We start from the raw sequence: 24382 nt of genomic DNA, 5'->3' as shown, positions 1-24382 counted from the left end.
CAGATTCAAGAAAAGCTACTTAAGTACAGTAACGAAGTATTTGTACTAACTGAACATGTATCTTTCTGTAACCTTTTTTTTGTGTCTGTATGTTTTCCTCCGCGTCAGTAGGTGGCGCAGTACTCACGTTCAGTGCGGAAGTGTTTCAAGGCTTCTGCCGCCAGTAACGAGTAAACAGACCCGCACTGTGTGTGAAAATGCGCTTGGTTATAGCTGCAAGTGTTTGTGTAGATCCATCATTCGGCCAAATATATTTATCCCTATAATATAAAGAGGAAGATTAACCGAAAAAGCTGACATTCAAGCATCTGTAACCTTACAGTGGGAACCAAAAGGGTGTTTGAACGACATGTCTGGGCTGCGTAAAGTTAGCATGCTAAGCTAAAGCTAGCTTTCCTTCACTTGACAAGGACCGAGCGCTGGACATGGCAGCGGGAGCAGGAGGAGACTCACTGGAGGCCACGTTAGAAAGAAAGTTCAAGAATGTGACCAACACCATGGATTCGATCCAGGGTCTGTCTACGTGGTGCATAGACAACAAGAAGTACCACAACCTGATCGTGAAGCACTGGATAAAGTCCCTGCGGAAAGGTGAGTATTCTGGGTTTGTGCTTCCGTTGCTGGGGGTAGATGTCAACAACATGTGGCTCTGACACTGACTCTGATTATACTGTTGGCAGAGTAATAAACAACAACTATTTCATGGTGAAAGTGTTAGAAAGTTATTTTTGCAATGATAGGCAATGGGTCAAAATTCACAAAGTGATTTTATTTATTTATTTTCTCTTATAAACAAACAGCATCCAACGTCTTTAAGAATCTGAAAATAAAAACGAACAAAAAAACGATCGAATCTCTGTTTTGTTCAGTCGGGACCATTTGATTTAGGACTGCACAATTAATTCAACTTAAATCGTGATCAGAATTTTTGATGTCGCGATTAAATTAACCTGATCGTCGGTTATATTTACATTTAAAATAGGCTGTGGCTATGGATACGTTAAACTATCCATAGACTGCCACTCTATGCATACTCAGTGGTCCTCATTGGCCAGTTTAGGTCACGTGATAGGTGCACAACGCGACTTAAAGTTCTGTCAGTTTTATTTTAGCTACCCTGCTAACCCTTTTATTTTAGCTTTATCCCTATCCTTAATCCTAACCCTAACCTAGAAAATACCCTAAAATGTTTTATTCTTGTCGGATATGTATTTTTAAAAGTGGAATTTGCCATGTTAAATATGTTAAAATGAAAAAATGGATGTGTCAGAAGTGGGATTCAAATATGGGCTCTGCACTCTGTAATAGTGTATTTATTCAGTTAGCCTTTGGTACTTTTTAATTCTTAGGTAATTTTTTAAAATTGTGTTTTTGATATAATTGTTGTTTAAGGCTTAATTTTGCACTGTAAACTGTACACATATTGATTGTTAAAAAGGAATGTAATAGAAACACAGAGTTTTTTTTTCCCTAGCATGATAAATAATTGTGATTATAATCAGGATTCCAATATTGATCAAAAAAATTGTGATTAGCATTTTTGACGCCCAAGTGTAATTTTTGACAGCAAATTTAGTTTTAGTTATAGTCTTTTGACTTAAAAAAACGAAAACAAAAAACATTTATTAACCTGATATTGGTAATAATAACAGATTCATTTAACCACCAATGTGCCGGTTAAATATGCATGCTTTGGTTGTGGCAAGAAGTGAGCAATTAGCATGTGTTGATCACATGATCATGTGTTATCAATTTCAAGTTACTTTTTGTAGCCTTTTTGTAGACATTTACTAAAAAAATATATTTTTATATAACATTGGGTTCATGTACACTGAGATGTGTAAGAATTTGAAGATGCAATATACTGTTTTATTTATTCATGTCAATTCATTTTATTTTATTTTAAACTGTTTTTAAGTTTCCATTTACATGATCAATATAAATCAAATTAAATCAAACATTATTCTATATAATTTTAACTGTATATAATTTAATACAATGTATTGTCTTCATTGATAAGGTATTTTTTGGCTCCAGGAGGACTTTAATCCAGGTGAGATGAGGCAAAATGGTTCCTTGTAGAGTAAAAGTTGCAGACCCCTGACCAGGGGAAGAGGGTTAGGAAACTTCCATGGGGTGAAGCAATGCAGATGCTAAGTTTGTTATGCTACTGTTAACTTAATTCAAGTACAGCATTTCTGCAACAACAACAAAAAAAAAAAAACAGAATACATGTAAACTGTTGTTATGCTTTGCTGTTATTTAAAAAAAAAAAAAAAAAAAAAATGGTTACGTCTTCTTTTAAAATGATATAAAATAAATTATCTGTTTTTTCAGCCACTGCTTGTTGCTGAAAAACTTAATATTAACAGTAAAACCTGAAAACATTTTGCAAATATCTCAAGTCATTGTTAATCTTTACGTCATACAAAACTACGGTACGCCAGTTAAGTCAACTATTCATTAGCATGCATGACTATGCTATACACACCCCCCATTCAAAAAAAGGGTGCGACCAACTGAAAAAGTTGGTCGCACCAGTGCCACCACTGGAAACGTTAGTGTAGAGCCCTGAATATTTATTTAGACTTTAAATAATAATATACATTTTAAAGCACAGATTTTAACAATAAAGCAAAAAATTCTGTGGCTCTACCTCTTCAATATATTTAACTAACTTCATGTTTTATGAACCATGTAATCATGTGGACTGCACTTCTTAAACACACTCTGAACTTAACAGGACAATACAAGACAGGGGGAGAAAAAAATCGCAGCCTTTGCGATTAGAAAATCACATTTTATGATATCGCGATAATATCGCAAATGTAATTAACAGTTCAGCCTTACTCTGCATATCTAGTAATTAGTTTATAGTACTGAGATGTCACATACTGCTGAACATCAGATTACCTTCTCTAATGTTCCTGTTTTGTTCATTTCCTGAACATTGATCATTAAAAAATATTTCTGTTATGGGTGTGTTTTTGGGGTGTCCCGATCCAATATTGATGGCAGATATCAGTCAGATAATATTAAATGTATATATTTAATTCATTTTATTCAATTGTAGACTTTTCTTATGTGTAATATTGAAATGTATGTAACTCATTGGTTAATAAATAATAATAAATGAGTCATTTTTCCTCAAGCATACTGTTGCTCACTATTGTTCTCTGTTTGAGTAAAATAACTATCAAGCCTTTTCTAACATTCAAAACTACAAAATAAATCGTAAAAAGTGAAATGTATGTTTTATGCTCATATCGCATCGATCAATATCGGTAATGACTAACACACAAATGGGCAATATCAGTGTCGTATTGGAAGTGGAAATCTTGTTTCGAGACACTCCTAATCACATATAGATGATGTATATCATATATGTATTTTTTAAATGCTGTTTGTTTTGTTACGTTTCTGAAAAACAAATAGAAAAACGATTAGTATTTTGGCTGTCGGCTAGAATGCGTTCAAAGGGTTAACGTTTACACGTTAACATTCTTAAACTTTGGCATCACTTTTTAAAAACTGTATTACACATTTTTAAGAAAAGCTGCATAAACATCAGCTTGTTTCCCCACCTTTATCTACATGTCTGCTTCCTGCTGATATGTTAGATATTAAGTGTTTAACTACACAGTTGTAATTTCAGCTTAACCTTGTGTCCCTGGCTGTTTGTAGAGAAAATATGAGAGCGATAAAGAGTTTTTCAGGCAGACTGACTAACTTTTGTTTAAGTCTGCTGTCATTACTTTTGAAAAAAATGATTGGACTTTCACAATGACCTTAAGGGATGTTTGTATAAGTAATAAAGTAAAAATATGGATGAAAAAAACTTGAAACGGAAATATTGTTTTTATCTCCTTTCTTTTTTTTTTTTAACAAAATAAAGAGAAAAATTGCAATATAGGAATATGCACAGTACACATGCATGTTTTGGAACGATATCACGCATTTATGTGCAATTTTTTACCGTAAACAGAGAGAGAAGAAATGTAAATTCTTGCGTAGCACATGACAAAATGTGATAAAAATTGATTTCGATTCAATTCAGCGGCGATATAAATGCAATATTATGAAGTTCAAATCCTAACATGGAAATAAGTGGATGACAGCCAACATATTTTTGGACACTATCTCACATTTACAACGAGTGGCCTAATATTTTGCATCTTTAGCAAACAGACAGACGTCAGATCTCACGCAAAGTCTATATGTTTTTTTTTTAAGTAAATGCAAACCACAAGTGGGTGTTTTTGTGAACTGACAGAAAATAATGCTTTACTGGTATCATAAACAGTACATTATTTGTTTTCACGTTGAGACGTCTGGTATGCCACCATATTAGGACAGGAGCACATTATTCATTGTTGATCTTCTCTCCAGAGTGCTGGAACCTTGAACTGTGATGTTGTCATACAATCACGTATACATTTTCTAACTGGATTTATGGAAAGGGGGGAAACCTCAGTTCTCTTACTTAGTTTGAGTCCCAATCTGCTTGTGTTTAGTAAGTTGACATGGCTGTCGACGTATAACTACTGCATGTCTTATTGCTGGCCTCAGTCTTGTCATGGTTTTACTGACTGTTGCTCACTTATTTTTAAGCCTGTTAACTCACTGACTGTTTCTTCTCAACAACATAATTGAAGCTTTGTTTTAATTGTTGCCATCCTGTACTTGACTATAATACCAAATAATTCTAACCATCCAGTATCACTTAAAGGATCTGGATTATGGTGGATTATATTGGGTTTTGTAAATTGGATGTGGTTATTGAAGCATTTAGGACTGATCATCTGTCTCCTCAAACTTATTTAAATTAGCACACTGTACATTTAAAATATGCTTTGCATTTGATATAATCTTACTGATAATCCTACTGATTTCAGTCTATTTTCTTTTTAATAATCTTAGATTAAAAGTAAGATTATAACTTGTGACCCCCCTCATATACACATTTAAAAAAAAAAAAAACAGTGCCCTGCTCATGATAGCAGGCCAACCTGTAATATATTAGTGTGTTTCTTTAGTCTCAATGTGTCAAACATATTAGATTATTTTATTTTTAATTGTTTGAGTATTCTAATAAATATTCTGGCAAATAATTTAATAATATGATTTTTTTTTAGTTATTATTATTATTCTTTTTAGGAATTCACATTAATAGAATAGTTTGAGTCCACATGTGGCCCTCAGTCGAATTTTGTGCTGCCCCGAAAGTAAACGCACAAAATTATTCCAAAAACACACAAACTGACAGAAAAATACACAAAAAATATGCAAAAATACAAAAAACTTGCAAAAATGACTAGAAATTAATATCTTGAAAATATACAAAATGAGACACATACATTACACATAAAAGATCCAAAATGACTCATAACAAATAAAACAACTAAAATATACAGATAGACAGAAAAATATACAAAACAACAAAAATACACAAAATGACTAAAAATACATAAAACAACAACAGAATTATACAGAATTGACAGAAAAACACCCAATATAACAACAAAAATGACAGAAAAAGCACACAAGACAACGGAACTGGCCCTCAGCTCAATCACATTTTTGTGGGCTTGCTGTGATACAAGTGAACCCCACTTGGTTTTAAAGGTTTATTCTGCCAGCAGGTGGCAGTGTTGTCCTGGTTCTGTCAGATATGATTACGGTGCTGTTCTGCTTAACAACTACTGGTATATAAGACAGCAGGGTTGTTGTTGTGACACAGGTCAGCAGTGACATTCCAAATGTGAATCTTTTTACTTTATCTACCTTCTAAAAACAGAAAACACCTACTATAACTAATGTAATACAGACCAAGATTCCTAAAAACTGACATATTACCACTAAGACTGTGTTAGACATAAATGAGGCTGCAATGCAGATAGTTGAACTAAATCAGTTATAACGATTGAATGACATAATTCTTTGTTTCTGCTTATATTCAAATACACATGTATACATTTTAGGTTCAAGAACTTCCAGAGTCTTCGGCCACATCTCATCTACACTGTCTTGTTTGTATTTTTCTGGGAAATTGATATTCAGTTGTTTCAGGTATTTTCTTAACTGCAAGTAAAATCAGTAAATAATCTTTAGTATTAGATTTATTGAGGTTACCTCTGCATAAATTAATATTTTTCTACCTGCATTTGTAGCTACTGTACTTCTCATTCCGGTCTTGTCAAACACAGTATGTCCCCTTGATACGAAGATCTCACTTCTCGAACAATTAAAAAGTAAATCTTACTAGGTACGTAACTGTTAAAGCTCCAACTCTGTATGTAGTCCAGCAAATACCCAAGACAGAAGTGCATTAGGTATTCAGAAAGTACAAAGTGAAATATAAGTATTCATCACACTCTACATTCAGCACTTTAAAGCACCTGTGACAGTGATTATAGCCTTAGGTATTCTTCATAGCTACGGGACTAGAAGCTTTGCATGGATGGATTTGAGGATTTTCAACCATTTTGTTCTCCAGATCCTCTCAGGCTTTATCAGGCTGAACTAGGGGAGACACCTTCAAGTTTCTCCATAAAGTTTTACAGGGTTTGGATGATGATCGGGGGTCTTGTCTGGTGTACTTGAGGACACAGTGAGATTCAGAGGATCCCTTAAAAAGTGTTTGTTTCTTTTTGCTTTAAATTGAAAGTCGAACGATGGACATTTAGCCAAATCAACCTGTGGAGAATATTTTTATTTCAATACACTTTTCATGTATTACAGAGCTTGACATTATAAGTATTTGTTTAATTGTGTTTTTCAGTGTGTTGTTTGAAGAAAGACATTTATTATAAAGTGTGAAGGAGGATATAGGTTTGAGGTCCGTCCGTCCATCCTAGTCAAAGGGGACAGCTTTTCTCAGAAACTGTTTAAGATATGATTACTGAATTCAGTGTGTGGTTTCAGGGTATTAATACCTTGATGGAGTTTGAAAATGAGAAGCGCGCAATTATTTTTTCTGGAGTTATTGCCCTTGTTCGGTTTTTTGGACTTTGTTCGAGGTAACGTCAAAGGGGACAGCTTTTCTCAGGAACCGTTTAAGATAGTTAGTAATTTTATATTCTGATGTGATAATATTTTCCTATGTATACATCTAACTTCTTAGATTTAGGACATTTAGGGAAAGGTTGTGAGTTATAATGACAACCAATCTGGCGGAGGATGTTGATGATGACTGTTTTCCTTCCTATGATTAGTTGTTGTTACATATTTGTACATCTTCAATCAGTTCCTGAAACTGATAAAATGAAACTGAAAAATATTGTTTTGTATATTTTTTAAACAGCATAAACCAGAAATTACAATATGGGAATATACCCTCACATGCGTGTTTTAGGACAGTGTTGCAAATGTTTTTTTAATGCATTTTTTTTTTACCAAGAAACAGGAAATATTTGTACTTCAGTGAGACTGAGATTATTGCATCAGTTTTATAAATAGTATTTGAATAAAAGCGTTGACATTGTGAGGCTTTTTAGTGTTTAGTATTTTTTTGCTTTGACTCTAGCTACTAGAAGAATGTGCCGTAAATAATAAGGAATAATAAAGAATAAATGAATGTAGTCACATAGATTACTCAATATGTTATTAACCTGTTGCTACAGTCTTATTTAAATTATGATCTATTGTTTGCTTTCCAGCAGAAAAGTGTGGAGACTAAAATTCTCTTTAACACAGAAAAATAACCCTTAGAGTGATCGGTAAAGCACTGCTGTCCTGGAGGGCAGCTGTCCTGTGTGTTTGAGATGACTCCCTGCTTCACAACACCTGTCTCAATGATGTAGCTCTGCAGAAGTTTTGGTAATGAAACAACCCCTGCATTCAGGCGTGATGGAGCAGAGAGACATCTTAAACATGCAGGACAACCATCCTTCAGAAACGTATAGACTCGCTTAGGAAAATTCACATGCTAACGTGTTGGGAAGGGTGCAATCACAAAAAATAACCATAAGAATGAAGTAAAAACACTATGAGAGAGTGTTTACAGTGGTCTTCTCTCTTCCACCAGCGGATCCCTCACACAGACTCAACCTGCTGTACCTCGCAAACGACGTCATTCAGAACTGTAAGAGGAAAAACGCTATTGTCTACCGAACGGCGTTCACAGAGGTGCTGCCCGACGCCTTCCTGTTCATCAAGTAAGTACCGGTAGTTTGTCTAGGAACACTTCACATGTCAAACTGTTCAACTATGTTGATCATGGAATGATTAACAGCATCGTGGCTTTTTGAGGCTTTACTTTAAAAATGGAGGAAAAATGGCCTTGTTGAAACTTGAGCAGGAAAAATAGAAAAATAAAAAATTCTTTGCACTTTATTAATATAGAGCTTTATTGCTGTTCTAAAATATGTACATGCAAATTTTATGTTTTCATAATATTTTTCTTGGTTTTTAAACAACAGCTTTACACATACACATTGTACACACAGAATATTTATCTTATGCACCACCAACATATCAAACACAGACAAGCTCGCAAGTAAAAATGCATAACACGTACTATAAAAAAAAAAAAAAAAAAAAAATATATATATATATATATATATATAAATGGATGTCTTTGAATGAAGAGGCTCATAGTTCTACATCAGCCTGTATCGAGCATTATAAAGTAATGGTGGAACTGTTGTTTTTAATAGATTTGAAGAAGAATAGTCCAAAAAAAGGTCACACTTTTTTTTTCTTCTCCCTTTTGCTTTTACATTTTGTCATGCCCAGAGAGTTTTTTCGTTCTTCAAATGTGGGAGCAGTAGAAAAGGTTTGGGGACCACTGCTCTAATGAATCAAACTGTGATGAAGACGAGTAAGCAGTTACCTCGTGCTACAAATAAATGTAACACATTCTGCCACTTGGTCAGGTTGTCGTTGCAAATGAGAATTGGTTCCCAATAATTACCCTGGTTGAATAAAGGTGAAATAAATAATATACATGAATACACTTCTTAACAAAAACACAGCGACAAAAATTTGAATAACTGTAGCCTCGAATAACATCTTACTTATTGTTGTTTAGTGTTCGTATTGTCCTCGGTAATGTGATTTTACAGAGAGGACACTCAGATGGTGCTTATTTACAGAATGTAAGCTGTGGCTGTGTTTGTCCTCTTTGCTCCGTCCTTTCCGCTCCTCTTTGCCCTTTAGTCATTCCTCCAATTACTGCGTTTTATCGTCGCCCTCCCTCACGCATCAATAAACCAGCTGCCATTACAGCAATGAGCAAACTTCTCAAGGACATTCCTGTTTTCTTCACCAGCCACGAAGGTGACCGCAAGGTGATTAAATCAGTGGAGAGGATCCTTTCCATCTGGGAAGAAAGGGGAGTGTATCCAGGGACGCTGGTGTCTGATCTAAGGAGTACTTTAATCAAAGAGGAGTCCCCTCCTGAAACACCTGTGGAGCAAAAAAGTAAGTCTCTGTCTTATTCTCATGGGTTCTCGTATCGCATCCTCAGTTTTTTATCTGAAGTCTGGCTTAAACTAATAAAATCTAAGACTTGGGCCACAGATTTTATGTGGGAAAATGAGTAATTTCAACATTATTGTGCCCTAGTTTACACTTCTACGTATACATAAAATACAAAAATATGCAAGAACGCGACCATATCCAAGCAATAAGTGTTAGATATCAGTCCCAACAAGATCTCCACTATAAATGTCCTAGATGTTATAAATATTGTCATAATTTCAGGAATTTGTAAGAATTTAGTTTTTTTTTCAAAAGTTTAACAATAAAAATGACTGCAATCATGTCATATAATTTCCGGGAAAACTATGAGCCCCTGCAAATATTGTTAATTTTTATTTACACAATGATTCATGTTTTTACTGTCATTATTAACTTCTCCTATAGGCCAAATTTGGTTGCTCCAAATGGCCGAATTTGGCCCCCGGGCCATGAGTTTGACTCGTGATTTAATCTAATTGACTAAAAACTCTACAATAAACTAGAGATGTGCATTGTCATGAATTTGACGGTACGATTCACGATTTGCGTGTCACGATTCAATATATCTTGATACTAGACAATACGATATACATATTGTGATATCAATAATTACACATTTCACAAGTACAAAATGGCATGAAGTACAATTTTTTTTAAACTTGCTAGAACAAGTAAGTGGTAACTAAATGTTTTTCAAGTACCAATATAAAAAACAAGTGGTATGTTTAACAAACTGTTAAATACATTTTTTTTAGAAGTTTAATTTTTACTTCTACAACAGATTCAGATTCAGTGCCATTGACGAGAAAACTCGTCAATTGCGTTTTATCACAGAGATTACTAGAAAACACCCTGGCGGAGGTCCCTCATCAATATCTAAGCTGTAGTGTGATGTAGTAACCAACTGTGCCCTAAAGGTGGCAGCAACGCACCTTTGTATGATAGATTATCCACTGATGCTACCATTAGCTAAGGAGGAAGAAGCAGGGACGAGTGAGATTATGGCGCTATGAAGTGATATTGTGAAGTATTTAGCAGCTCACAGCACCACATACTAACACAGAACATGTGTGGACCTGAGTGGATTTTTGATAATGTTGCGATCGTGAGATAAAACCTTCAACTAAACGGGCCAAACGGGTAATCCCTGCGTGTCGGAAGAAAGAGGAAGTGACGTCTGTGTGATTGACAGGGGGGAGGAGATACAAAGTACAGCAAGCAAAACATTCAACTGTGAGCCAGATAACAAAATAATTATAATTTTGCCATCAAAAGCCTTGTCTCAGTGTTGTTGTTGTTGTTTTTTTTTTTTAGAAGGAAACCAATGTTCAGATGTTATAGTTTTCAATAAAGCAAAAAAAAGAGCAATTTTTTTTTTAGAAAAACCCTGTTTTCTCAGCTTTTTGTTCTGAAACTGGCGATTTGTGTAAAACTTGCTCTGTTCAACTGCTGATTACGGGAGAACTAAACAAGCTGCAAACATTTTTTGTGTCAGATTGTTATTGTACAAAATATTCTGTGGGTCTTTAAAAATCAGTCAAAATGCTCGGCACAAGGTAGAAATTCTGAAAATTACTGGCACAGAATGAGTTTAGTCCTTCAATTCTTTAGAAAAAGAAGTAACTGCATACATCTATAAAAGTGCCCAATATGTTTTATGAATTCATGAATGCAATCAACTTCCAAAGCTAAAATGCATTGAGAAGTGCGGTAGTTTAACAAGTTCTGATGTGGTTCACTGACACCTAGTGACTGGGCATTTACGTGCTATCCATATGTTAGTGCAATTAAATGGTTTTTTTTCCCCGTTAAAAAAGTGTTCAAAAGAAATCGATTTGGAAATTTTTTTGGAGCGATACGATAACCGCGCTGTAAAATATCACGATATATTGTCGAAACCCTGGGAGTTCATGATAATTTTGTCTTTTTTTATTTTAAAGCTCCAGTCGAGTCTAAAGCTGATTTACGGTCCAAGATCGTAGCTGAGTTTGTGGTAAGATATTTGTGTTTTTAGGCAAACTTAAGTGCAACATAACTCGGTGACTGAATGTTTTGATGATGTAACACCTCGTCTTCCTCCGCTACCAGCCACAGGCACTCATAGACCAACTGTCCAAACACAAGAAATCGCTGGAGGATGTGGAGATCAGAGAGAAACAACTAGCATCTATGAGGGTCGACATCTGCAGCACCGAAGCCCTCAAGAAACTTAAAGGTGAATGTTCAGATCCTCTTCCACTGAGTGTGTACCAAACACTGTGCGCTGCAGAGTTCCTGATTTCTTGTTTTTTTTTTTACAGATAAAGCAGGAGGAAAGAAGTTCTCCAAGGATTTCGAGGAGGGGAGCGCACAACTCCAGGGTTTTGTGAAGTTCTTTGACAAAGAAAGCAAACTGGGACCTCCTCTCCTGGAAACCCTCTCCAATGCAAATATCTTCTATGAGATGCAGTACAAGGAGGTTAAGATAGTTGCCAACGTAAGTAATGGAAAGAGACGACCTTTTTGATCTCTTTAAGCAGTCGATTCCCAAGCAAATAAATGTAGCATTTACGACTCGTTGGATAATAAACGCTCTCATTTTTTTAAGAATCAGAATAGTTTTATTGACTAAGTAAAGTATAAAACAATACAAGGAATGTTTTATGTTGGATGGTGCAAAAATAACCTACAAAGACAGCCTTACTCTTATGATAATGATATTTATTAATGTATTTTGAAGGGAAAACACCCCAAAATAAGAGAAAATACAGAAGATGAGAAATTTGTTCACAATAAATGTTGTGTTTTTGTTGCAATTGTTATTATACGTTTTTATGTTACAAGTAGAAAAACTACCCGGTAATAGATAATTATAGGACACAGAGGCAAGCTGCAATGGCCCCATGTAAAGGATTTATTCATGAGTGGTGAAATAACCCAAAGATAGGATCCAAAATAAAAAAATGATGTATATAAGTTGTATAAAGAAAAAATGTTTTATATCCCAAGAAAGAAAGACTAATCTTTATACTATAAATTAAAACAGAGATCAGATTTTTTCCAACATCCCCACATGCAGTTATGGAAAATCTGTCACAAAAATATTTTTTCAGATTTCAAGAGACAGTCATCCAAGAAGCAATTCATATATGTGACTAATCATTAGTGATGTGAACAGTCATAGCTCAAAGCTGATATAATTACAGGGATTTACTGAAGGCCCAAACATGTTAGAGCCCCAAACCCCGACAAACGTTTTCCCAGGTTTGAGGGGCTGCCATGTCCACTAGATAGGATGTATAGCATATGTTTTTTATTTCTGAGAGAGTAGGTGGAGCTGTATTAATATACCAAATTTCAGTTTGTACTTCCTGAGATATTCGAAGCTGAAAATGGAAGAAAAACAAGAAATCGCACAAAAATCCTCACTAAATTGGCCATATTTCAAAAAGTATTCATCCGATCAAAATAAAAAGGTACACTTTGCCAATTGAATATTTCAGGAACAATTTGTAAAAAATCTGAATTTGGGCCATTTGGTTGGAATGATATGGAATGACCTTATTACCTCCTTAGCTAAGGCTTTAAATTAGATATTTGAATTATGAAACAATGACTTTTTTTATTCCTGGACTTTCAAAAGCTAATCAAGCATTTAAAAAACTTTTGGTACGATAATGTTCATTGAATCAGCACAAAAGCATCAGGTGATGGCTGTAATTTGTGTTCATTGCTTTTAAAGTGTGTTTGAACTTTATTCTCCTTGAATTCATCTCGGTTCCTTCTCCACTCTAGGCGTACCAAACGTTTGCAAACCGCGTGTCCCACCTCAAGCGTAAGCTGGACTCGCTCAAAGCCACCTTACCTGACCTAGACGACTCCCCAATCCCTTCCCCCTCGGCAGACGCTCCCTCTCCAACGGGCTCTGAGTCGCCCTTCCATGGGTTGGAATTAGCCGAGCCCAACCCGGATCTGGACGGCTGTGCCATGGATGATGATGCCGAGGCGCCGGCCCCCAGCCCTCTGTCCTCAGTGGGAGAAACTCTCATTCCAGAAGAGGTTCTCGGGGGGAACGACAATCGCGAGGTGGAGGACATGGACCTCTCTGAAGAAGAAATGGAAGGCAGCAGCATCATAGGTGGGAAATGGGTGTGAAACGGGACTATTTGATTCAATTATGAACTAAACCAGGGATGGGCCACATTATGTACATTCATGTTAGCATTTAGAATAATGACCAATCTGAGCATTAATACAGGAAAGAATCAAGAGTTTTTAGAGTAACTGTGTGTGTTTTTCTGACATTCTCTGTGTGCTTGTTGTTGTTGTTGTTGTTGTTGTTGTTGTGCTTGTTACTAAGTCATTTTGTGCATTTCTGTTGTCCTTTTGTGTATTTTTCCTGTAAATAGTATGTCTTTTTGGAGTATATATTGTGTACATATTGTGTATTTTTGTTGTCTTTTTTTGTTATTTGGAGGCTTTTTGTGTGTTACTGTTGTTTATGTTTATTTTTGTAGTAGTTTTGTGTGATTCTGGAGTATTTTATTTGTTTTTCTCTAGTTGTTTACTGTATTTTTCTGTAATGTTGTATTTTTGGTATATTTTAGTGTATTATTGTTTGGGGGCTGCACAAAGTTAGACCGAAGGCCTTATGTGGCCCCCGGGCTGCCAGTTGCCCATGTCTGAACTAAACTATCCTGTAGTAGTCAGAGTTGGGGTCAATTACATTTTTTAACTACAATTACGTCTTCAATTATCCATGTTCAATTACAAGTCAATTATGATTATGACCAGCATTTTTTCCAATTACAATTAAAATTATAATTTTTTCTCCTGAAAGTCAATTACAATAATGTTCTCAATTACTAAAGTTCAATTACAAATTAATCACATTTAATGAGCCTTTAATAAATAACAACATAAACCTTAACCTTCCTCTTGTGTTAGCTTTCTGTTAGCATCTCTGATGATAATGGGTCAGTTTTGACCCATGTCTTAAATCAGCTGTAAAATACATTAAAAAAAAATATCAAGCTTCTAGTTTGTTTCTCATCTCTTGGTTACCTTGTTTGGCTTCCTAGTCAATGAAAATATTGGTATTTGTAATTTTGGTGTGGGTGTCTGAGCCTTTTTTGTGTCAGTATACCCCTAGATTAAAATAAATAAATAAATAAAATGGTAAAATGATCCTCAAGGGTACTGAAAGGTAAGCCATAGAACTGTAAACTGGTTCCACACGTTCGCATTTAATTCAATTGTAATTGACCGTTTTTAAAGAATTTCCATGCCAATTACAATAACTGAGTCAATTATCTGAACTAAATTACAATTCATGATAATAAGAATAAAAATATTAATTCATTTTAATTAAAAGTGCCTTTCTAGCCACCCAAGGACACTTTACAATAAAAACAGTACAATAATTCAAATATAATTACAACAGAAACACAGTTTTAATAATTGTGATTAATTATCAATTACGCGAATACAGTTATAATTGACCCCAACCTTGGTGTAGTGTTTGGCTGCTGCTGCTTTAAACCCATTTTGTGACAGCGACCTTTTCTCCACCTCTGCTCCTGCTGTATTTTTTTCTCTTCAGTCGAGGAGAAGATCGAACCCGTGGCCCCCCCTGAGGTGATCACACCAGTTAGTACACAAAGTGAATCTAAAGTAGACACATCACAGCCAGGCGCTGAGGTCCCGCCCCCTGCAGCAGAGGAGAGTATCGATGTGGGTAAAATTGGCTCCATCCTCAACAATTTAAACTCCATCATGACCAAATCAGGTGAGTGCTGAAAGTTACTCAACTAAACCATACGTGTAGGCTAAATGATGAAATCATGTTTTACTATGTAAAATGAATGAGTATAGCAACAAAACCAGCTTGCACTCTGTAAACCAGTGTTTGTCAACCTTTTTTGAACAAAGGTAGGCAAACCACCAACTGAGAATGTTAAAAAAAAAAACATTTGTTGCCTATATTAACAATATACAGTCGTTCTTATCAAAGTGTTTTGAATAGCAAACTAATGAACAACACTATAATATATTATGATTTTTCACATTTCACATTTTCACATTTGCAATTAACAATATGCAGTATTTCTTATCAAAGTGTCTATGAATTTGTGAATACAAATCAATCATCTTTCATATTTTGTATACTTCATACAGGTCGTGAGAGGGATATAAGTGCGTTTTAAAAAAACCATACATTAAATATGAGTAGAACTACAATTGAACTTTATTATCCCCCGCCACAAAAATTTGGAAGGGGGATCTATGCTTGAGCTCCGTCCGTCCATCCTTGCGTCCGTCCGTCTGAGTTAAAGGGGACACCTTTTCTCAGAAACTGTTTAACATAGGATAACCAAATTTGGGGTATGGCTTCAGGGTACCTTGATGGAGTTCGAAAATGAGAAGCGCACAATTATTGTTTTCCAGAGTTATTGCCCTTATTCTGTTTTTCTTTACTCTGTTCAAGGTGTCTTAAAAGGGGACAGCTTTTTTTTAGAAATCATTTAAGATAGGATAACCAAATTTGTTTTGTGGCTTCAGGGTATCAATACCTTGATGGAGTTCGAATATGAGAAGTGCGCAATTATTTCTTCCGGAGTTATTGCCCTTGTGCCATTTTTTTTTACTCTGTTCGCGGTGTCTTCAAAGGGGACAGCTTTTCTTAGAAACCGTTTAAGATAGTAATTTTATATTCTGATGTGATAATATTTTACATCTATGTTCTTAGGTTTAGGATATTTAGGAAAAGGTTGTGAGTGATAATGAGAACCAATTTGGTGGGAGATGTTGATGACTGTCTTCTTGTTATTAATAATAATGATAATAAATTAATATTTAAGAAATGTTGCGGGGAGGGGTTTAAGGCAGCACAGTGGCATATTTGCCGACAATATTTTTTTTAGAATATTTAGGTGAAATTGATTGGTTGAAAAACCCTGGTGCACACTGGACTATTGCTCTGTGTTTATATTAAAACTTGAGTTTCAATTTTTTTTTAAAACTGTGGTTAACTTTTCTTACTGTTTACTCCATGTGAGGTGATGCACAGTGTGAGTGTGAGTGCGTGTCCTTTCTGTCCTTTCATCAGAGAGTCCCCCCGCTGCTCCCCCTGCCAGCGCCTCAGTGAAGACCACATCTGCTGCCCCTCTGAGCGCGCTGGACTCCAGTTCCCTGACCAGCCTCCTCTCCACAGTGGACATGAGTCCTGCTGAGCTCCTGAGTGCTCTCTCTAAAGTCCAGAGCCACAGCAGCAGCATTCAGGGAGAGAGTACGTACTCACTGCATCCATCAATGACCGCAACATGTGACCGCGTTCTGTTTTGGCTCCTTCATTCATAATATTCTGGTTTTGTTCTTATGGTTATGTCTTCAGTTCTATCCTTTTTAATATCCATTATTAGTCGAGCTGCGCATCTTCACTGGTCTCCTGATTCTATTTCATTACGATTATCATGCCAACGATTAGATTCCATTACGATTCCGCAGATTAATTTGTCTCATCCTCTACTTCCTACATTACTGCCGGTGGTTACTTTCTTTTTAAAATCTATGAATACAAGCAGTCAGATAAGTATGATCTCCATTCTTTATTATTTAGAAAGTGCTTCCATCACTTTTAATCACTTCCTCTTCATATTTGGCTCCATCCATCATACTGTGCTGGACTCGTTTTTCCCACAATTCAGTGCAGTGTTTTTTTTTGTTACTTTGCAACTTTATTGTCCTGCTGCGAAGACAAAATAAGGATGTGACATTACACCGCTATAATCGATTATGTTACATCCCTGATCATGCATCATTAAAACAACACCTCTAATTATTACCCATTATATTAGAGTAGGGACGACCCAATACAACTTTTTTTACTTCCAATTTGAAAGCGACATTGCACAGATAATACATTATTACTTATTTTGTAGTGTGGAATGTTACAAACTGCTTGATCAAGTGATGATTACTCAAACAAAGAACAATAGTGAGCAACAGCACAGGTATGAGAAAAACTGATCTATTTATTATTGACCAATTGGTTACATACATTTTAACCTTAAACATAAGAATACTGTATTGTAAAAATAATTAAAGAATACGTTGAAAGATCCTGAAAAATAACCTCAATTAAATCCAATAAAAACAAACAACAATTGCATTAGAATAAATAGAGAAACTCTGAAAAACCTCCTCCATGAATTCAATAAAAACTAATTATGCGTTTGAGTGATTCTATCTGTGATTTTAGACGCTGGCCGATGTCATTCCATACTTGTTTATTTTTTTGCTGATATCAGACTGATATCCGATATCAATATAGGATAGGGACACCCTTACATTAAAATAGTAATTATTTTTTATGTACTATATGAAAAGCACTCCTCCTTACAGCCTGTTTATCTGTTTTTCATCATCTGTCAGGAAACTCCTCATCCCTGGGCAGCTCGACCACAAGTTTCCCTTCTTCAAACGCACTCATCCCAGAAACTACTTCTCCACCTCCCTCGTCCACATCTGCATCAGCAGCACCAACACAAAGCCAGTCCTTCTCCTTTGCTGCACCCGTGCCCTCATCAACCAGCTCAACTGTAACACAGAGCTCAAGCATCATCCAAGCCCCACCGCAGATTCCAAACCCAGCCTCTGCCCTCGTCCATTCTGTGCACATGGACACGGAGTTAGCATCAGAGGCCGTTAAGACATCAACAAGTTTAGAGTCGAAAATCCACAGCTTCCTGCAGGGAAACCCGGCTTTCAACGCCTTTGACTTTGGGTTGTCCTTAACCTCAGGCCCGGGAGGTGGAAACCTCAGCCCAGCCACTGGAGCAGACACCCAGGGTGGGACTCCGGTCCGAGACGAGGGGGGAGGCACTCCAACTCAAGATGAAGTCATGGACAAGTCACTCGTGGCCCCATTCCCTCCCAACACGAATAAGTCATCTGTTAGTGAGAACCCAATGGCTGCTTCCTCTGTGTACCAGAACAACAACCAGCTGAGCTCCATGAATGGCCAGCGCTACCAGTCGTATCCGTACATCCAACAGGAGGGGCCTGACCATTATCAGCAAATGTCTGCACAGGCAGGACGACTGATGCCTGGAGAACGAGCTCCAAGTGTCGCTAACGCACCAGTAGTCAAAGGCTTCCAGGGGCCGAGTGAACGAGGCTGGTTCAGTGACGTCCACAGGCAGGGGGGCCCTCAGTCAGCTAGATACAACGTGGACAACACACCACCAGGACTTTACCAGGAACATCGGGAACTGGCTCCCAAACCAGCACCCGAGCCATCCTCTGCGTTCTTCAGCAACTCTCTGCCCCCTGTCCCCCACCTCCCGCCTCCTCCACCTCCTCCTCATGCTTTTGAAGGAACGCCTCCTTTAAACAAGCGTGTGATGATTCCTCCAGAGCAGCAACAACAGCAAGGTCCAGGTCCAGGCCGAGGTCCAGGCCCAGGTCCAGGTCCAGGCCCAGGTCCAGGTCCAGGTCCAAGTCCAAGTCCAAGTGCAGGCACAGGAGAAGGTTTCAGGCACAGGGGTGATAGTTTTAATAGTTCGTTCCATCCAGACAACGACATGGGCCAGCATCACCCCCGGCAACCAGATAACGTGCCTTATCCAGACAACGGGCCGCATTATTATGACGAGCACCACGACGAAGCCCCCTTCTTCCCGGAAAACTCCAACTTCCACATGAATGAGCCCCATTTCAGTCCTCCACGCCCACTACCCAGAGTCAGAGGTCGCTTCCCACCGCCGTCGCCACACTCGGGCCCACAGGAATATTTCCACGCCCCCAACTTCCAGCAGCGCCCTCGGAGACCGCCCCCACATCCTCATCATCAGGGTATGCGCCAACCTGGCCCGCTGCCTCCACATCGGCCAGTCCACCCCGCCCGCCTCCCACACCCCAGAGGACCCACACCACGACCTCCCTTCCCTCGGTTCCTCGGCCCCGATCCAAGACTAAGAGGCAAACGTCCCGGTCCCAGAGGGGGCGGCCCAGCGTTCCCCCTGAAAAGACCTTTTCTACCACCTCGATACTGAGCAAACACGGGACTCTGAGCTCCTGGATTCTAAATAGCGTTGTGAAAAAAGGGGCAGACTGTAGCTGGAGTGTGGCCGAGCAGTCACTAACAGAAACCTCCAACTGATCAAAAAAAAAAGGGAGTGGATAAAGTGTAGATATTGGAGCATGAAGAGACAAAACTGTCAACAGCAGACGAATTCATTGAGAAACCGAACTGTAAATGACGGAAATGGAAAAAAAGGCTGGAATCGTAGAGAAAGAACACCGAGTGTCTGATTGGCTGCAGCAGCGAGGGGCGAAGACAGAAGATTCAAGAAAATAAGAGGTGGATATATATAAATATATACATATATAATTCACTTTTTTGGTTGGTTGTTCTCATAAAGGTGCACTGCATTGATTATGTAATGAGAGAAAGTGGTAGTGTGTGCATGGTGTGTGTTTGTGAGTAATTCTGTTTCCTTTTCAATCAGATGTTACTATAGTTTTCTTTTTGTAGCCGTCGGCTTGTCTCCAGCCTTTAGGTTCCTTCGCACCGTTTTCTGATTGCGTGTCGTCGCAGTTCCCTAGCAGCGCTAATGCTAATGCTAATGCATTCACAATTTGATTTAGTCAAATCACCTGTATGTGCTATTTTTATTTAGTTTTCTCATTATGGGAGAACATTGCTTTTTATTATTCCTGCTGTAGTCGTGAGGCTCGGTTCGATTGTGCACGGAAATCTGTCGCCGTTGGGTTTTTTGCGTCTCGTTAGGTTCCCCGCCCCTCGTCTGAGAGCCGCGCCCGTCTGAGAGAACAAGTGTGAGAGGTTTTGTGTTCAGTTTCCAGCACCGACACAGAAGAAGTCGTCAGGATGAAGAGAATCATCTTCAGTTTTATTTACGTGTTCTGTTTAATAAAAATCTGAGTCTGAAAGTCGTGTTGTTTTTCTTTTTTCCTGCTGCACTGACGTCCTCCACAGTCAGAAATCAACATGACATCTCATCAGGCCTAATGTGGGACTTTAACCTCCACATTTTGTAGAAAGGCTTCTTTCATCACTAACACTGGTTAATGGTGTAATTTGGTCTCATAAGAATGTCGACAGAGCTTAGCCGTGTTTCTCCTATATTAGTTCAGTTCCAGGCTGCGACCTTAGTTCACGGTTTGCATGTTCTCCCTGGCGCTGTGCTTTTCTCACACAGTTAAAAACATGCATCTGTATTTAACCAGACTCCCAGAGGCAAAATAATATATGCATGACCTCAAGTACCTTGCATTTAATGATGATTATAAAGCTCCTGGTCTGTGCTTCATTCATCGCAGTTTAAATGCTTTCTTTGTTTCAAAAACAAAGAAAATATATCCCATTTTATTTTATTTATTTTTACCTTGTCTGCACATGCTGTCAGTGGTCAACACTACATGTAGTGTGATCTCTTTGCAACAGCTATGCACGTTTTATTTTTGCAATTCAATAAATACGTTTGTTGCATAATTGTGGCCATCGCCAGCCCTCCCTAAGGAAAGGTGAAAAAAAACGTTAGTGAAGGGAGAGGGGCAGTGTTACACCTTAGTGAGAGTGAAGGGAACCGGGAAGAGGGAGTCAGGGTAGGACACTGGGCTATTTTAAGTTGAGAGTGCAATGAGATGGTACAGTTGTGCATATAGTACTTTGCATTTTAGGATGTTTATATAGCTCCTTGTTTGTGCTTTACTCATCGCAGTTTCTACGCTTTCTTTGTTTTTAAAATGTATCTTTTTTAAGCCCATTTGTTGAAATTTTTTCAGTCAACTTTAAACCTTTAAAAGCATTAGATTCAGAAAATCGACACCCGGCATAAGGCCCAACAACAATAGCAATGCCAATCCTTCTATGTGTACATTAATCGTAGTTTAGAATATTAAAGGCCTTTATTGCATGTTTTCTGTGTTTAAACCTCTAAAGCCAGGAGGTTGTCAGTCAACAGTTCTTAAGCTAACGTGAGAGAGAGAGAAAAAATAACTTAAATCGAGATGTTTTTATTTCAAATTCATGTTTTGGTAAATAGATTTCAGGGTTTTTTTTTTTTTTTAACAATAGGCAGCATTCAATTTGGCTTTTTACTTTACTATATAATATCCAGTAACCTTTCAAACTGGACTATATTGGTAAAGATAGGATAAACTTTGCTTTAGAATAAAGTATTGACAAGCAGGAATGATAAGATGCTTATGATAACTGATGATAGTCTGTGTGATCAAGCTCCACCACAGGACAGTCTATGACACTAAAGTAATAAAGTTGTTGAAAAAGATTATATTTTTAACCTATAGCAAAATTAATTGTTTTTTGTAATTTTTTTATGTGTTTTAATTTTAATATTGTGGTTAAAAAAAGTAAAATATTTGTAATCTATTGCTAAAGGAATAGTCGTTTAGTACATTTTCTATTTTTTGAAAAATGTGTCAAAACGTGGTATTAAACATTTTCTATGAATTTTAACATTTTCTAATTTACAGTTTCAGTGGAAAAAAAAAATAGAAAATGATTGTCTGAAACATGCCTTTTAATATGTGGTCTTTATTTAAAATAAATTAAAGAGTTACACCTTAGATTGATACATTACTATGAAATTTAAGTTTTATTTTATTTTTTTTTTTTAATATTGCTTAACATCATTAGTGTTATAGTGCTGATTTACTCAACTTTATTACTAGATTTATTTTTAATAATTTTTTTAGCTAATTTTGAGCTTAAAATAGAATGGTATAAATAGAGAAAAATTAGCATTATTAGTTTCTATCCCAGTGGTAATTTAGAGTAGCCACCACCAGGTGGCAGCAGATCGCTTTGGCACAAGAGACAAACTCAGAAATGAAAATTCAATCATTTATGAAGCGTCTGGCTTCATTTCCTCTGATTTAATATTCAGATTGGGTTTTTGTTGTTGTGTGTGTGTGTGTGTGTGTTTCTAAAAGCCATATCTCACGCTTCGTTTTCTCCTCCTTCCTTCCTGTCCTGTGCTCGTGTCTTTCCTCAGGGAACAGGAACCACCTTTGATGTGATGAAAACCCTGGTCCACGTGTTCACTGGTGAATAAGGGACCGTCAGGCCTGAGGTGGATCGTGATCCGTGAGTCCTGCTCTCCTGAGAGGCTCTGTCTCATTGTTGCTCCATCACAAAGTAAAGTGCCACAAGCAGGGAAGCAAAAGCAATCGATGGCAAAGCTTGGAGAAAATAAAATGTCTCTGTGTTGTTGTTGTTCTTCAGCGTTGGGGAGGACGCACAGGAGAATTGGTTTGAACAGAAAGGTCAATGTAAGTACAGCCATGACTTATTGATATTGATACATTTTACACTTCTGTGTTTTGATTGAGCTGCTGTTTGATTTTATTTTTATTTTTTGCCTTTATTACTTTCTAATTGATCAAATCTCCTGAAGACGTGTTTGTGTGTGTGTGTGTGTGTAGTTGGTACAAATAAAATAAATATTAACATGAAAATAAACAATTGTGTGGTCTTTCTTTTTCCTTCTATTTATTTCCTTTATTTTTTTAATTGCAAAAAAAAAAGTGTCATTGATATACAAATTATAACTCAATAGCTTCTAGACAGTATCAGGTGTTAGTATGGGACATTATAAAGATGATGATCACAAACTGATCAGAATTATCTGGTACACATAATTAAAAAGGAAGTTTTCTTCACATTTATAAGAATTACTATTGTCGGGTATAAAAGACGATTTCTGTTGTTTAAAGCTGGAGTATGTAAGTTTATTTTTCCTTTTTTTGGTCAAAAATCTATAATATCCTTTGAGCATATTGTAATTCAAATTATCATCAAAGATCTTTTTACAAACACGCGTTTATATCATCTCGCATTGACTATTGTAATTCTGTTTTCACTTGTTTTAATAAGTCGACCCTAAACAGACTCCAGATCATACAGAACGCTGCTGCCAAACTTTTAACTGGTGCTCCCAGAACATCCCACATCACCCCCATTCTTTCTTCCAGTCAAGTTTCGAATAAAATTTTAGTTCTTTTAGTAGCTTTTAGTTAACTGGATTTTAATTTTGTATTATCCTTTTATGATGCTGCTTCTATGATGTATATGCACCCATGTTCTATTATGATGTTGCACTTGTGTTCATTTCTCCACTGCTCTGTGCAGCACTTTATAAATAAATGACTTACTAACTACAGAGGGATACGTGCGTTCATGCCAGAGTCTCAGCGTAAAACATTGAAAACTCTCCAATAACACAGGATTAAGTCCCTTCATTTGTCACTAGTCTCCATGAGAAAAAAGTTGCGAAAAGCTAGTAAGGGACGATAGGTTTCGAAACAGGGAGGGGAGGGGGAGCGTGGTTGTTTCTATACAAATCTAATCATTCTACATACTGCAGCTTTAAATTCAGACTAAAACTATAGTCAGAGTTGGCTCACATAGTGTATTAATAACAGTGGTACTAAACCAGTTTACTGTTTGTTTACTTAGCTTTGGTCCATGTGATAGATGCCAAATGTAGTGAAACCTGAGTAGGTGATGGAGGTTGTACAGTAGTTACCTGTTAAAACATAAATAAGAAAAGTCTTCATTTTCAACCACAATGGAAAAGAACAGAGTTTATTGCCATATGTACAAGTTAAAAAGAAAAGGTGCAAAGGAATTATTGTGCACATGTCCCTGAGTCAGATGCAAAAAAATTACAAACAACAAATATGCCAAGATTAGGGGTGAGTAATGGATGTTTCAATACGATACGTATCACGATACGTGGGTCACGATACGATATATCACGGTATTCTACCCAGTTAATATCAAAATTAAATGTAGAGATGAAAAATCAAGTTGCTGTATATGTTCATCAGAAGATATTGATCATTCAGAGGACAAATTGAGTCAAAACTATTTGCTTCAAACATCCTATTTATT

At 36.9% G+C, this 24382-nt stretch overlaps 1 protein-coding gene across 2 annotated transcripts; it reads left to right on the top strand.

Annotated features, from left to right (window-relative positions):
• The first annotated feature begins 155 nt into the window (after positions 1-155).
• On the top strand, positions 156-22848 carry rprd2a (regulation of nuclear pre-mRNA domain containing 2a). 2 transcript variants are annotated; one of them, XR_003675020.1, is made up of 12 exons: positions 156-591; positions 8027-8156; positions 9272-9423; positions 11403-11455; positions 11551-11677; positions 11763-11938; positions 13237-13579; positions 15044-15229; positions 16550-16729; positions 17875-19804; positions 22482-22624; positions 22712-22848. XR_003675020.1 is itself a non-coding variant. In XM_028460587.1 (10 exons), the coding sequence occupies exons 1-10, from the start codon at positions 426-428 to the stop codon at positions 19494-19496; spliced, it is 3135 nt and encodes a 1044-aa protein (XP_028316388.1). In that variant the 5' UTR covers positions 156-425; the 3' UTR covers positions 19497-20394. The 2 variants fall into 2 exon arrangements, 1 of the variants encoding a protein (XP_028316388.1); XM_028460587.1 differs by lacking the exons at positions 22482-22624; positions 22712-22848 and having other exon boundaries at positions 17875-20394.
• The last annotated feature ends 1534 nt before the right edge of the window (positions 22849-24382 follow it).

This window comes from Gouania willdenowi, chromosome 11, assembly GCF_900634775.1.
Source record: "Gouania willdenowi chromosome 11, fGouWil2.1, whole genome shotgun sequence".
NCBI lineage: Eukaryota > Metazoa > Chordata > Actinopteri > Blenniiformes > Gobiesocidae > Gouania > Gouania willdenowi.
The sequence above is the reverse complement of the archived record's forward strand: the minus strand, read 5'-3'. Positions and strand labels throughout refer to the sequence as shown.

What these genes read in the sequence shown, in the direction of transcription:
- rprd2a (XM_028460587.1), top strand. Translation starts at nt 426, where the DNA reads ATGGCAGCGGGAGCAGGAGGAGACTCACTGGAGGCCACGTTAGAAAGA. An exon ending in GATAAAGTCCCTGCGGAAAG is followed by an intron (nt 592 to 8,026) that starts GTGAGTATTCTG and finishes CTCTTCCACCAG; the next exon opens with CGGATCCCTCACACAGACTC. An exon ending in AGCCCTCAAGAAACTTAAAG is followed by an intron (nt 11,678 to 11,762) that starts GTGAATGTTCAG and finishes TTTTTTTTACAG; the next exon opens with ATAAAGCAGGAGGAAAGAAG.